Source organism: Aplosporella prunicola (assembly GCF_010093885.1).
Source record: "Aplosporella prunicola CBS 121167 unplaced genomic scaffold K452scaffold_25, whole genome shotgun sequence".
Lineage (NCBI taxonomy): Eukaryota > Fungi > Ascomycota > Dothideomycetes > Botryosphaeriales > Aplosporellaceae > Aplosporella > Aplosporella prunicola.
In genome coordinates this window covers 344,131-358,353 of record NW_022983553.1, presented here as the reverse complement: position 1 = coordinate 358,353, position 14,223 = coordinate 344,131, and the positions used below count along the sequence as shown (strand labels likewise).

The 14,223-nt window shown below is 54.0% G+C and overlaps 4 protein-coding genes across 4 annotated transcripts; 2 read left to right on the top strand and 2 right to left on the bottom strand.

Moving 5' to 3' along the window:
- Positions 1 to 143: 143 nt before the first annotated feature.
- K452DRAFT_301472 (uncharacterized protein) lies at positions 144 to 2,059 on the bottom strand (the record flags this gene model as incomplete). Its single annotated transcript, XM_033542445.1, has 4 exons — positions 144 to 1,213; positions 1,266 to 1,320; positions 1,370 to 1,893; positions 2,008 to 2,059. 4 exons carry the CDS (start codon positions 2,057 to 2,059, stop codon positions 144 to 146), a joined length of 1,701 nt encoding a protein of 566 aa, XP_033393816.1.
- A 1,593-nt stretch (positions 2,060 to 3,652) lies between these two features.
- On the top strand, positions 3,653 to 5,379 carry K452DRAFT_277856 (uncharacterized protein). The gene is made up of 2 exons (XM_033539341.1): positions 3,653 to 4,439; positions 4,496 to 5,379. The coding sequence occupies exons 1-2, from the start codon at positions 3,768 to 3,770 to the stop codon at positions 5,162 to 5,164; spliced, it is 1,341 nt and encodes a 446-aa protein (XP_033393815.1). The 5' UTR covers positions 3,653 to 3,767; the 3' UTR covers positions 5,165 to 5,379.
- Positions 5,380 to 9,848: 4,469 nt separating this feature from the next.
- On the top strand, positions 9,849 to 10,562 carry K452DRAFT_291144 (uncharacterized protein). The gene has a single exon (XM_033541123.1). It carries the CDS (start codon positions 9,874 to 9,876, stop codon positions 10,087 to 10,089), a length of 216 nt encoding a protein of 71 aa, XP_033393814.1. The 5' UTR covers positions 9,849 to 9,873; the 3' UTR covers positions 10,090 to 10,562.
- A 169-nt stretch (positions 10,563 to 10,731) lies between these two features.
- K452DRAFT_291143 (uncharacterized protein) lies at positions 10,732 to 13,962 on the bottom strand. Its single transcript, XM_033541122.1, has one exon. It carries the CDS (start codon positions 13,789 to 13,791, stop codon positions 10,996 to 10,998), a length of 2,796 nt encoding a protein of 931 aa, XP_033393813.1. The 5' UTR covers positions 13,792 to 13,962; the 3' UTR covers positions 10,732 to 10,995.
- Between the last annotated feature and the right edge of the window lie 261 nt (positions 13,963 to 14,223).

Here is a 14,223-nt window from a genome sequence, read left to right as displayed (position 1 = left end):
CTGCGCGTATTACTACTGCTATACAAAGGACTATGTACTACTCCTACTATAGGTTAACCCTCCCAAGCGCCTAACCAACGTCCGGGGTAATGCAACACAAAAGAACCACCAACGCCATACCCACCAACCCAAACCAAAATCCCCTAAAACGTCTTAGTCCTACCCCCCTCTTTCTTACGGCTCTTCTTTCCCCCCTCCACCTTCGCCAACGTCGCCCTCTTCATCATCCTCAACTCCTCGCTCGCCACTCTAGCCCTCATTCTCTGATCCAACTTCAACAGCTTAATCTCCAGCCTTCCCAGCTCATCCTCCGGCAGCTTCTTCCCCTGCCACTTCACATCCTCGCCCCGATACACCCAGCGCCCGCGCGTGACCGCGTCCTCTTCCCACACCCACCCCCGCATCCCCGCTGGATCGTACTTCTTGTCAAGGGCATCCTTGCGCACCCGCACACTCGCGTGCACGTGCTCTCCCGTCTCGCGCATCGGCTCCGTGAGCCTCTTGTTCGAGTAGTAGTCCGTCTTGGTGTAGCGGCCCGGCGTACGGGGAGTCGTGCCCCCCAGGCTCGTGGGGAACTTGTTGCTGTTGTAGATCTTGGTGAGCGCCCAGCCTGGGTGTGACGACGGAGCCGTGGGGCCCACAGACTCCGCGAGATGGACGTTTGCTTCTTCGTCGGAAGAGGACGCGTCTGGGAACAGCGACATGTCATTGTCGTTGCTGTACTTGTCTCCTTTCGGCGCGGCAACAATGTCCCCGCTCGTCACCTGCAGCGTGTTATGCCGCGAGTGTAGCAGCGGCGTGTGTTCCGGGTGTATTCTGTGCGGATGGTACAGGCTCTTGTGCCGCTCCTCCTGGTGGTACTCGCTGTTCAACGTCCATTGCTCCACCAGGTACTGCTCGTCGAACTCGAGCCACGGCTCTAGCTGGCTCATCATCCACGCTAGGGTAATGTCCGCGAGCCCCGAGTCCGCATAGGAGCCCCCGATGTTCGAGTGAACGCCCGGGAACCACACCTGCTTCAGCTTCGTGTTGCAGCCTGTTGGCCGCTCCCAAATTGCAGGGCTGTAACTTGAGCGCTTTTCGTCGAGCGCGAGTGCTTGGAAGGCGTGCAGGATGTGGTTGTCAATGTCAGTGTCGAAAAAGCGGTATTCATGTAAAAAGGCCGGGAAACCAATCTTCTGCAGGATCTCGGGTGTAGGTATACCGAGGGCACCTGTTGAAAATGTCAGTCAAAGCTAGTGTACGCAATGGAATACATTACGTACCTACGGTGTCCCAAACACCTACAGCGGTAATTTCCACTTCGCGAGTTAGGCCATGCTGGAGACATGTCAGTCATTGTAAGGAAGAACCAGTCGGGGCTACTCACCTTCTTAAGCTCATCCTTGTACTGCTTCAAGTACTCCTGCGGGTCGTCTGCAGAAGCTTTAATACTGAACCTCGGATAGTCTTTCTTGACCCTTATGTGGTAGTCCTTCGCGCCAGTATGCTCCCAATCCTTAAAGACGTCATAAAATACAGGCAGTGCATGCTTCTCCAATAAGCCCACACCGCCGATAAGGCCCGAGATGCTGCGTGCCGTGAACGCGCCTCTCGAGAAACCAATAAGGAAGATAGAGTCGCCTTCCGAGTAGTTGTTGGCGAGGAAACTGTACGCTTCGCGGATGTTCTCCGCGAGCCCTTCACCAGTGCCGCCGCCGACAATCTGCTCAGTCCAGCTGAAGCCCGTACCCACTCCCGCTTGATAATATACTACCTGCGGGTGGTGCTGCGAGTCTTCGGCCAGGATGGCGCGTCCGATGCGCGTCACGTTGCTGGGAGTTTGGAGCTCCCAGCTCGGGTGGAACCAAGTGCCTTCGTTGTTCAGGCCATTGTCACTATCCATCCAGGTGCCTTTACGATGTTAGTCTTTATGCCCTTATGGGACAAATGTGGTTGGAACAGCTCTCCAACTGAACTATTCCAAGAAACGTGATGATCCTCAAAAACAAAAGACAGGAGTCTTACCATCGCAGCATACAATAAGCTTCTTCGGTCGTCTCAAGATCTGTTCTCCCATCTTTGGTGTCATAGAGATCAGAGATATTCGTATACTTAATCGTGGTTCCCAAGCCTCAGTGTCAAGTGGTTGGTTTTTTGTAGCCTCTTATGCACGCGGCAACCGCGACCTTATAACTCGTCGACCAAGGAGGCCGCCCCACAAGAAGGCTGACCGCCGCCTGCACACCATCCATTGTGGCGCCTACCCCCCGCGTTCTGCAAATATTCGCGGAAGCGATGAGCCACTGTCAGCTGAATCTAGGGTCTTACGCAGTCAGACGGAGCGCAAGCCAGCGATTGGCAAAGAAGGGACACCACCCCCGGAACTACACCCTAGATCTGCCCAGGGCCGTGCCGCTGCGGCCGCTCCGATCCAGCAGGCGGCCGCAAGAGGCTGATTATTATTAGACAGCTGACGTGGGGGGGAGGAGAGGCTGAAAGCCCGTGACCGGGGTCGGGATTCTGCAGGTCTTGGCGGCTGATGACTGGTTCGTGTTGCCTTCAGGCTGCAGGGTTTTCTGCCTTGCGTTTGCCTGAAAGGAGCGTTACGGTGTCTAAGCCTTCAGCCCGCTGCACAGAATTAGTTCGCTTATGTTAAAAGTTCAAGGTTGGTGTAGCAGTCACTGCGTCATTCTGCTTGCATATGCACACGTGCAACTGAAGCGGCTGAGAAAGGGATCAATAGTGTCTCTGAGTCCACCACTCATACTTGCCTGGAGACTTCCATACCCCGATCAATTGTGTGGATCTCGCACGTAAGATTGGACAGATGTTGGACATGTGCAAGTAGTTTCTTTTGGATTCGTCATGTAGAGCCTCTTACCGCAGGGCTTTGCAACAGGGTGGCCTCAAGTGCTTCGGCGGATTCCACAGTTTAGGAAGACATCTACGCCGCTATCGTCAGCACTTCAACCTCGTGACTTGGATTCACCGTATGCACGTAGGATTATATGCTTGTAGTTCTCCCACAGTAACACCACTTCGGTGGATACCGTGTTGTCAGTCTGTTCGTGAAAGGGACAAGGCCCGAAGGACTCAATTCCAGAATGTGCGGCAAACATTAAGAAGAGTGGCCTCCAAAAGCCACCAACACAGCAAACCAAATTCGGAAAATGGATGCGAAGTAACGAGGTCGGCTTACCACAGATTCTAATAGAGTTTTGTGTGTTCCATGTTTCTTGAGAGTCAGTCAGTGGTGGTGCAGCAAGCGCCATTGCAGCCTTCAACGCGGTTCGATTGGTTCGAAATTGAGCCATCTGGACTTGGGGTCCTTCGTGACATTTAGGACTCGACGTGAAGGCGCTGATCGACGCAGTCGGTTAACGGGTTATCAGCGCCTGAAGTCTGGAGATGACATTGGCGTTGTACTGTACTCGAGTAGCATGAGACATGGCGCCCGCAATGTCTTGCAGATGGTCGAGTGGCGACAGAGTTGTGAGAAGCGCATAGGTGAAGGTGACGTGGCTCTTTGCTTACTTGAGTGCAAGGGTGGGGGGGTTTGTAGGTGTATTAGAAGGAGGGAGGCAAGAGGTACCAGGTACCTAGTGGTCGTGTTCGGGTGTGACGAATCGGCAAGCGCTCGGTGCCTGGCGAGCTCATGGACGCCGGTGCGGAGAGCTTAGCTCCCATGCATCCCAGCTCTACCCCAGCCACCCACCCGCCAGAGATCACCACAGCTCGGCCCCCATTCTCACGCTTTTCAGAATAATGTGAGTTGAGGAGCGACCATGTCCTTCTCATACGACCGCTATGACCGCCGACAGCCGAGCTCGCGCCGCCGCACCACCCTCGGCTACTGGGTGCCTCTCGCCTTGACCGTCACCGTGGCGACTGCCGGCATCGCAGCCTGGGTCTGGAGCGAACGCCGAGACACCGACGACGACGATGGAAACGATTCCGATCTTGTCTATGGCGAGGACAAGCGTGACTTGCCACCGGAGGTTCCTCCGCCCACATATAGAGGAGTTGAAGACGACGAGTCTGTTGGCATCGTGAGAGAAGAAGAGGGGGGCTTCATGGCGCGCATGTCTGGCGCCATTCGCCGCACGCCGAGCCCGCAGCAAGTTTTTGATAGTGCGAGCAGGCGCGTGGCAGCCGGCGTTGCTGCCGCTGGCGCTGCGTTCGGCGGCGCGCTGTCGGCCATTCGGGAAGAGGATAGAGACGATTTCGGTGATCATTCGAGATGGTCCGAGGAGGCTGCGCGCAGGCAGGTGGAAGCGCAGTCTGCGGAGAGCTCTGCCGCCGTGGGTGCGCATACGGATGCTTTTAATGCTTCCCTCAAGGGCCCTTCGCAAGCACTGAAAGCCGGCGTCAAACGGAAGACTGTAGTCGTTGTTGTGTCAGCCGACTTCATGGGCTTTAACGATGATGAGCACGGCCTAGATAATACGGACCATCCTGTAAGTCATTTGCTACTGTATCTATCAAACATCCAAGCTCAGCCTAACAATCTCAGTCGCTGCTGTCCCAACTTCCGCCGACCAACTTTGCGACAACGAAGCTCTTTATCCTCATATATGCTCCTTCTATTAAGCCCTTATCCTCCTCCTCCGACCAGGTCGGCAGCATCGGTTCCTCCTTCTCTGCCATTAGCACGCCTTCTCAAACCACTGGCGAAGAGCTCCTCAACATCGACCCGCAGCCATTCAGCGACAATGCCACGCCCAAAGCAGCCGCTACTCCAACTGTCCTCACGCCTGCCATGACGGCGACGGACGCTGACAACGCTGTATACGACGCTATGAAAGCGCAGGCTTTGGAGCGCGTTGAAAAGCCCAACATGGTAATGCCGTTCGGCACGCCTAGCGGTCACATACATATGCTGCGGCATATTGCGCCAGATATAGTCTACATAACGGAAGACCTAGCAGGCGACAATGGCGTACATGTCGAGCAGATCAAGAGCTGGGTCGGGCAAGTTATGGTTGTGGTGGGCGCTGGGGGCAGCGGGCTTGGCGGCCTCGTGGACACAGAGGACGAGAGCGAGGGCAACAGTCCCGAGCGGAAGAAGAAGGAAAAGTGGTGGGAGACGGGGACGATGGTGGGGCTCGGAAAGGGCGTTGAGGTCGTGGATGGCGCTAAGATGGTGGATGACTTTGAGCGAAGAGTTGGCGGCAAAGAATGATTTTTATTTGGGAGATTATTTGAGAGATTACGGCTGGACTTGGGGTTAGGATTGGAGGTATGCTGCTATGATGTTGATGAGGGTACGATTTTGTTGTATGTTTTTTGCTTATACCAGACTTTTTGTAGGCTACTGCCATGCCGGTTCAAGGCCCAACATGGAATTGGACCTGGATTCAGCCGCCTTGAAGTATAGAACTGAGAGTGGATGCTGAGACTTGTTCCTTCTCGTACCGAACACTTTGGTTGACAACGCAACCTCGACGCCAAAAGGAAACAGTCTTGAGCGGGGTTGCCAGGCTGTTGTGGATAGCTCCAAAAGCTCAGTTGGTGAGCTACCCGGCGACAAATGACGGGGTCTCCGCGTCATCGATGGATGGCACGGGCAGCATCACGACAGCAATCCTTCACAGCCAAGCATGGAGAATATATATTCCAAGAATGAGGAGATCACATTGTGGCTTTGCAAGTCGCAGAAAAAAGCTTTGGGGTTCGAGATATGGACCGATAACCTCAAAAAGCTCCAGGCCGACGACCGAGGGACGGAGGGAATGGTGGAAGTCTGCCCAGACACAGCCTGGTGCCGCTGCCATCACGATGACGAGTCGAACCGTTCGCCCGATTGCTGCCACGCCAACGCCTAATCATGGAAACAAGGGGTTGGTCTAGATCTTCATGGAAACAGAACACACACCTCCAGGTCTCGAAAACTGGTATCTGACTGGAATAAGCCGGGAGCAACAACCCTGTTGAGGACGTTTTCGACGAACCCGCTTGTTGGGTTCCTGAGATGCCTATAGCGCACTTTGCGTCGGTGCCGACAGCGGAGATGCTGCGCTTTGTGCAATACAAGGCAGTTCTGATGGTAGATTGAACATCGAATATTCTTCCCAGGCCAGGAGAAAGCCCGACAGGGTAATCACCAAGGTTGAAGCAGATGCTGATATCGCTGCTGGGGGCAATATGCTACACATCAAACCCTCACTTGGTCAATAAAACCTTCGAGCCAATGCCTAAACAGCGGCATAAGCACCATATGAAGAAGTGGAGAACATCAGCGCTCCATGATGAGGATTTTAACCGCTATTTGCTCTTCAATACTTCATATTTTTCTCTTCGCAACGCAGATGAGCTGCTTGTGTCCAACGCAACTACAATTCGAGCGCTTTTGAGGACAAACATCTTCCCCTCTGACCGCAATGGTTTGCCATAAGGAGATCAGAAAGTTCGTATTGGCCGTGTGTTTTCTCCCAGACCAAACCTAGTTAAACTATAAATTTGGGGGAATACTCGCGTCTAGACGTCGGGCAAGGTGTGTATTATGATGATCTCTTCCCATTTCTTGCAGATAGTATTTCTGAGGCGCTTTTTCTCCTGCAAATAAACACACCTAGGAGTTTTCCTTGGGAGTGCTTGTAGACGCCTTTCTAACAGCGTATGAGCTGATTAACAGATATAGTTCATCAGTGGATCTAGTCAACGACGACGAGGAAGAAGACGACTATATCATTTCTGGCGAGCCGCACGTTCAAGTCAAACGCCATGTTCCAAAGTGTTGGAATATATAGGTCACTCAAACCTGCGCATCAAATGCGCGGGCCCGCCTTTTGGTTTAACACAAAGCTTAGCTCGAACCAAGCTCTCTCAGCTCGTATCCAGGCATGGCCTCGCGCTTTTATGCAGCGTCGGGGCTATCGGTAGCAGGTGATGGGTTCATGAAAGAAATGAGCGAGATCTACAGCAAAACATCCGACCCGGACGTCCGAACCTTTGTCGCAATACTGGCTCAGAATATTCCACGCTAATGATGCCTAGCTTGACCTCTAAGCAGAAACGATGGACAACATCTTCCCAGGATGACAGTTTACAGCACGTTGATCACCAGGATTGGGGAATGTAGTCGCGTCTTTTGTCGATTTGTGGAATGAAAGTCGCCGTGTTTCCACGGCATTACTCTTGGATCAAGAGTTCGGAGGAGGATGAGTACTGAAGAGAGAAGTTTCCATGAGGAGAGGGCTGTTAAATAATGTTTACTTCATGTCTACTTTCCATGCTTTCATGTTTCAGATCCCCAGTAGCTTTCTCGAGATGAACGATTCACCTACAAGTTGTCCGCAGATTTCCGCACTCCGCGGAATGGGATATAGTTATGGCGAAAGGTGAGGAACGTGGGGGAAAAGAGGCAAGTCGCTCACTTTCTCTTTCCCTTTTTGTATGTCCGTCGGCAGCAGCAGCACTTGGTCCTAAAACACGACAACGACAACAAACCTACTTCTCTTCGCGAGAGCGCAAGACGTGCAGAGATTGCTGCGATGCGCGTGCAGGTGCTCATCCGCCTGGGCACGGTACGATGTACATAGGCCCCTACGAGCGCGAGCAGCAGCGCACATTGTGGGCTTCTTGAATCCGGGGTGTGCGGCGAGACGCGCCGCCGTGTAAAAGTGTGTGGGACAGCGTGACAGCGGAAGGAGTGAGGCAAATGGTGAAGCTAGGTAAGAAAGAGCCGGAGGGTGGAAGGTGTAGCGCTTTCCTTTGCTGTCGCTGACAGTATCATGCAGTAAAGCCTCGACCACGGTGCTGGTATCCTCTTTAACTTCAACTTTGGCAGCGTGTAGGAGGCGGAACCACTCGCGGCAGTTTAGCTTCTTCGGGGGTCGCATCGCTGTGTCTCGCTCGACTTGGTGGTGAGTAAGTATCAGTCTCGTCAGGCCTGGGTGATAGAAGTTTGACCGCGGTCAGTGGTGAAACGTTGACATTTTTAGGTAGGTTTTGGTTGCGACGACAGACTCCTTCCCGTCCTTTGTCCTCACTTGGCTGCCCGGGCGACACCTGAGCCTTGTCGCGGCGGCCGGTAGCATTGCTGATTTCTCCTTGTAACCGCCGGCCTCCAGTCTCTCCTCGCACACTTACGCCATACCGAAAGACAGGAACCTTTCGGCTTCTATGTTTTGCCCATTTCAAGGCATCTAGCCATCACGCATGACGTTTCCACAGCAGCGACATACAGAGTTTATCTGCTTTGTGCCGGTGGACTTTGACCGCATGTACTGTCTGCCTACGTGGTTCTCGAAATTTCAAGTGTCACGGATGAGTGCAGTACTATGACGCCAAAAGCATTAGGTAGATACAAGGGGTGGCTTTGTATGTAAATTGTGGTAACTGCTGCCGATAAAGAGAAAGAAAAAGAATGAGAATATACTAACGGACGAGCTGTGACTTTCCCCCGATGTCCGAGGATTGATATTCACACTTCGTACGGTGACGAAATTGCCGTATCCGGTTGGTCACACACGCTCCTAGCGCCAAAAAGGAGAGTGCACACAAAAAGGTCTCCTCGCCCACTCTCAGACCTACACCTTACAACCTTGCTTTGGATAGCTAACCCACACAAGCTTGTTCTCTCGTATTCCCTTCCAACCTCGATACGCCTTCCCTTTTCACTAAAACGTCGAAACAAAACAACAATGGCCCAACCTCAAGAGCCTGTCGCTGATGGCGCTGCTGGCGTTTCTACTGAAGCTGAAGCTCAGCCTGTCATCACGCTCACCCCGCGTGAAGTTCAGACCCTCGCTGCCGCTTATCGCGCTTCCAGCCTTCCTGAGGTATGTGTCTCAATCCCATTCAAGACAGTCAACTTATCTCGTTCCGAACCACCTTCCTATCCATACACCTACCCCAAGCTATCTAAGATCCAAGATCCAAGGTCTCGATCTATCCACTCAAGTTCCAACACTTCAAGCCATCCATCTAAGATCCAACGCCTCATCCATCCCACCCGACTTCACCTCACCTCACCTCACCTCACCTTACGCACCATGCCATCAATGACACACTTCCCACCAGGTCGACTATGTCGAGATGGCAAAGAACATGTCAATTACCAACAAAGACTCTGCGCGCAACGCCCTTGTTCGCATTCAAAAGAAGCTCGCTCCCGTCGACGAAGGTTCCGCCACTCTCAACCTCGCAGGCGAAGCCACCCCCAAGAAGCGTGCCCGCGCCCCTGCCAAGAAGAAGGACGCGAACGCGGACACCAGCACCAGCGCCGATGGTGACAACGCCACTGCCGGCGGAGACGATGACAAAGAATCCCCCAAGAAGCGCGTCAAGAAGACTCCGGCTAAGAAGGAGAAGAAGGAAGATGGCGCTGCCGACGCTCCCAAGACCGACGGCGAGGACTCTCCCGCTCCTCCCACCACGCCTACCCCCAAGAAGCGTGCCAGAAAGGCGCCGGTCAAGAAGGAGAAGAAGGAAGCCGATGCTGCCGCCAACACTAACGGCGAGGCCACCGCCTCCTCTAGTAACGAGAACGACAAGGAGGGCGACTCCGCTACCGCTGCTCCCCCAACCACTCCCAAGGCAAAGCGCACGCCCAAGCCTAAGAAGGAGCCTACCACCACTCCCGCTGCTGGAGACGCCACGACGCCCACGGCCACGCCTGCTACGAAGAAGAAGGCAGGCCGTCCCACCAAGAAGGAGCTTGCGGCGCGCAAGACCGCTGAGGAAGCCGCTGAGGCTGAGGCCAAGAAGATCAAGGCCGAAGCCGAGGCTAAGGCCGAAGCTGAGGCTGAGGACGACGAGTCTGGTTCCGAGCTGAGCGACGCCGATGAGAAGGAGGATGGTGCTAGCGCCAGCGCCAGCGCGAGTGCCAGTGCCAGTGGTAGTCAGAAGGAGAACGCCAACGGCACTGACGGTGATGGCGATGTCAAGATGGAGGATGGTGACAAAGACAAGGAGGACAAGGAGGACAAGGAGGACAAGGAGGACAAGGACGCCCAGGGCGAAGAGTCTGGCTCTGTCGATGATGATGAGCGCGACGAGGAGTCCAGCAAGACTGTGGCTGACAATGCGACCAACGAGGCCAAGGATTCCAAGGATGCAGAAGGCGATAACAAGATGGTCGGAGAGGCTGGACTGGAGCTTTGAGCTTCGAGCTTTGGGCTTGAATGTGGTCAGTCATCTGGGTGTGTCAACATGATCCCTCCTGTGGCTATGTTGATCAACTGATTGACCACTCTGCTCTCTTACGACTGACTGGTCTCTTAACGACTGCGCTCTTACGGCCGCGCCTTTGATACTCTGCTTTCTCTTTCCTTTTCTTTCCTTTTCTTTTCTTTTCTTTTCTTTTCTCATGACGACGACTTTCGCGGAGCGACCATGGTCCTGCGCCGGCAGCGTATCTAGATAGATGGCTAGCTGTCGCTGGTGATGGATGACGATCAAATACGACTTGCGGATACATGACTGATGGCTCAATGGACGCACCATCATGCAGAGCCAATCAAAAATCAATTGCTTTCCCTTATGCTGTGCCTTGCTTTGCTGTGATGGATTGCTTTGTGTGCGAAGTGAAGCATTGTTAGCGTTGCCTTTATACTTGCCACTTGTCCGTACATCCCAAGCACTCTCAAACACCCTAACTAGCATTGAACTAAGGCAGGCAAGCCCCTAGCATAGAACTAGGGCGGCAAGGCTTGCCTGCCCAAAACTTGTTTAATTCCCAAGTCAGCTCACCATTTCCAAACAGTCACACAGCAAACACAAACACCAAAACACAAAGAGCTAAAACTTCTATTTCATGCAGCCCATGTATTAAATCTCTACCATGCTACCGAACCATACCCATTTCTAAAGGTAAAACCCAAAACTATTTCGCTAAGTCGTGCAAGTCGTAAAACCTATCGTAAAATCCCAAATCCCCCAGGGACTGAGTGAAAAACATCTCGCTCACGCTTTTTGGAGAAACATGCAAAAGCAACATCAAAAGAAACAAAAGCAAAAGAAGAAAGAGATAGAGTAAAGGAAAAGAAGAGATGAGAAGTCAATCCTCATCTAATCGTAGAGCTCCATGTCTCCATCCGCATCTCTTCCCAGCTCCTCTACCGCATCATCACTATCATCATCCCAAACCATTTCCCCCTCACTCTCAGGCTCAGAATCATGGTTCGGCAACACCTGAATATGTCCGTTCTCGAGGATCACATTCGCCGCCTCGCCATCCCGGATGGCGCCCCTCAGAATCAGCACCGCCATCCGATTCAGCACCTCCTTCTCAATCAACCTCGCTAGCGGCCGCGCGCCATACGCAGGCGAGTATCCCGCACTGCCAAGGTAGTCGCGCACCTCGTTCGTCATGTTGATCTGCACATTGCGCCCGTTGGCACTGAGGCGTTTCTGAATCTCGACCATGCGCACGTCGACGATGCGGCGGATCTCGCGCTTCGTGAGACGGTTGAAGATGACTATGCTGCTGATGCGGTTCAGGAACTCGGGCAGGAAGTAGTTGCGTAGCGCCGCCATGACCATCTCCTTGGTCGTCGGGTCGATGCGCCCGTCTGGCGCGTTCGGCCGTGCTAGGTGCTCTGCGCCCAGGTTCGATGTCATGACGACGATGCAGTTCTTGGCGTCGACAATGCGGCCTTGGCCGTCGGTGATGCGGCCGTCATCCATGAGCTGCAGGAGCACCGTCAGGACTTCCTTGGCGGCCTTCTCGACTTCGTCAAAGAGCAGGATCGAGAATGGACGGCGCCGGAGGGCTTCGGTCAGTTGTCCACCGGCGTCATGGCCGACGTAGCCAGGCGGCGCGCCAATCATACGAGATAGAGAGTGACGCTCCTGGTATTCGGACATATCGAACCGGATCATGGCCTTCGGGTCGTCGAACAAGAACTCGGCAAGGGCTTTTGTGAGAAGCGTCTTACCGGTACCGGAAGGACCGCAGAACAGGAATGATGGTGGCTGGTTCGGATTTGCAAGACCGGAGCGCTGCAGACGAATAGCATTGGAGACAGAAGTGACAGCCTCCTTCTGGCCAATGACGAGCTGGCCCAGATGGCGCTCCATTTGCAGCAACTTATCCTTCTCCGTCGTCTTCAGACGGGTGACAGGGATACCGGTCCAGCGAGCGACAATCTCGTTGATCTGGTCAGGGCCGACGGCGTCAGTAAGCAGAGCCTGCTCATCACCTCCGGATTTCCACATCTCGGCATCGGCCTTGGCCTTATCGTGCTCGAGCTGAGAAATGCGCTGCTCGACGTCCGGAATAGCGTAGTACTGAAGGTCAGAGGCCGTCGACAGGTCACCGATACGTTCAGCCTCAGCACGCTTGACCTTGAGCTGATCGAGCTTGATCTTGGCCTCCTGAATATCCTTGCCGCGAGCTTTTTCGCGCTCGTACTTCTCGCGCAGTGGCTTAAGTTCCTCTTCGACATTAGCAGCTTCTTGCTTAGCCTCCGCCAAACGAGCCTGAGCAGCTTCATCCTTCTCACGCTCGAGAGCATGGATTTCGATCTGGAGCTGCCGAAGCTTCCGCTCCATGTTGTCGAGTGCCTCGGGCTGTGACTCGCGGGTCACGCGAACAGCTGCGGCGGCCTCATCGATCAAGTCGACCGCCGAGTCGGGTAAACGACGCTGGGTAAGGTACCGCGCGGCAAGGGTGGCGGCGGAGACGATAGCACCGTCGAGGATGGTAACACCGTGATGAGTCTCGTACTTCTCCTTGAGACCACGCAGGATAGATATGGTCTCGGGAATAGAGGGCTCCTTAACCAAGACCTGCTGGAAACGACGCTCGAAGGCCTGGTCCTTTTCAATGTATTTCCTGTATTCGCCAAGGGTCGTTGCACCAATACAGTGCAGTTGACCACGGGCAAGCATAGGCTTGAGAAGGTTGGCTGCGTCCATGCCGCCCTCACCAGAAGCTCCGGCGCCCATGAGCAGATGGATCTCATCGACGAAGAGAACGATCATCTCCTTTGCGTCTTCGATCTCCTTCAGCACACCCTTCATTCTCTCCTCAAACTCTCCGCGGTACTTGCTACCGGCAACCAGAGAACCAACATCTAGCGACAGAAGCTTGCATGCCGCCAGGTTGGCCGGTACATCTGCGTTGACTATGCGGAGTGCCAGGCCTTCGACAACTGTAGTCTTACCGACACCTGGCTCACCAATCAGGACGGGGTTGTTCTTCGTCCGTCTGGAGAGGATGCGGATGACTCTCCTAATCTCCTCTTCACGACCGATGACGGGGTCGATCTTGCCTTCCCTTGCCATGGACGTCATGTCGATGGTAAACTTCTTCAGGTTCTCGTTCTCATCCTCCGAGTCTGCCGTCTTAGAGTCTACCCTCCTCGTGCCGCGAACCTGCTGGACAGCCTGGTCAATCAGGCCGGGCTTGGGGATATTTGCGTCGGCGAGGCATCGCTGAATGGTCGAATCTTGCGCGAGCGCTTGAATAAGGTGGTCAACGGCGATGAAGCTATCCTTCTGCGTCTTCTGAAGCTCATTTGCAGCTCTCAGGACCTTGGAGAAAGATGGCCCAATCGAGACGTGATCGGGTGGTGGGTCCTGGCTAGGTAACCGGACGAGAGCCTTCTTCAGCGCTCGGTCCAGCAGCTGAGGATCGCCGTGTGCGCGCTCGACGACCTGCCTGAAGAGTGGTGCGGACGACCCTGCATGTGAGTCGTGGGAGGTTGCTTGCTGGTCTTTAGAGAGGTCTGGAGGAGGATCGATCAGGGAGACTGCGAGGTGCAACGGTAATAGTTGCGAATGCGAGTATTGTTGGGTGAGGTCTTGGGCATCGTTTAGGGCTTTTGATGCCCGGTCTGTAAAGTTCATGCCTGAAGTCATTGTGTTGTATGATTAGGCAAAGAGAAAGATAACGTGAGGTATTAAATAAGGCTCGAGAGTTGTTTGTTGTTCGGGTGTGTTGTTGTCTTTGTCTGATGACCAGCAAATTATCGCGGGACGGTGGGAATATATGCGTACAGCCGTCAGGTAACCTCGAACAAGCTGGAAGCTGGCAGGAGTATCGTGATGTTACTACAGGGATCTCACAGCCTCTCGAAGGCCGTTGAGAGTCTGCCTTGGAAACTGGCAGAAGCGTGGAGAAGCTTCCCGCGACGCTACGTCATTGGCTGCGGCTCGCTCGGTAAGGTGATCGTCCCGCTAATCGATAGCGATCCTTGCTTCCACTCACGTGACTGCGCGATTTGGTATGCAAAAAGAATATATACTGCTACCGCTTTCATTCCCTCTGCATTCCACTGCTTTCTCCACCCA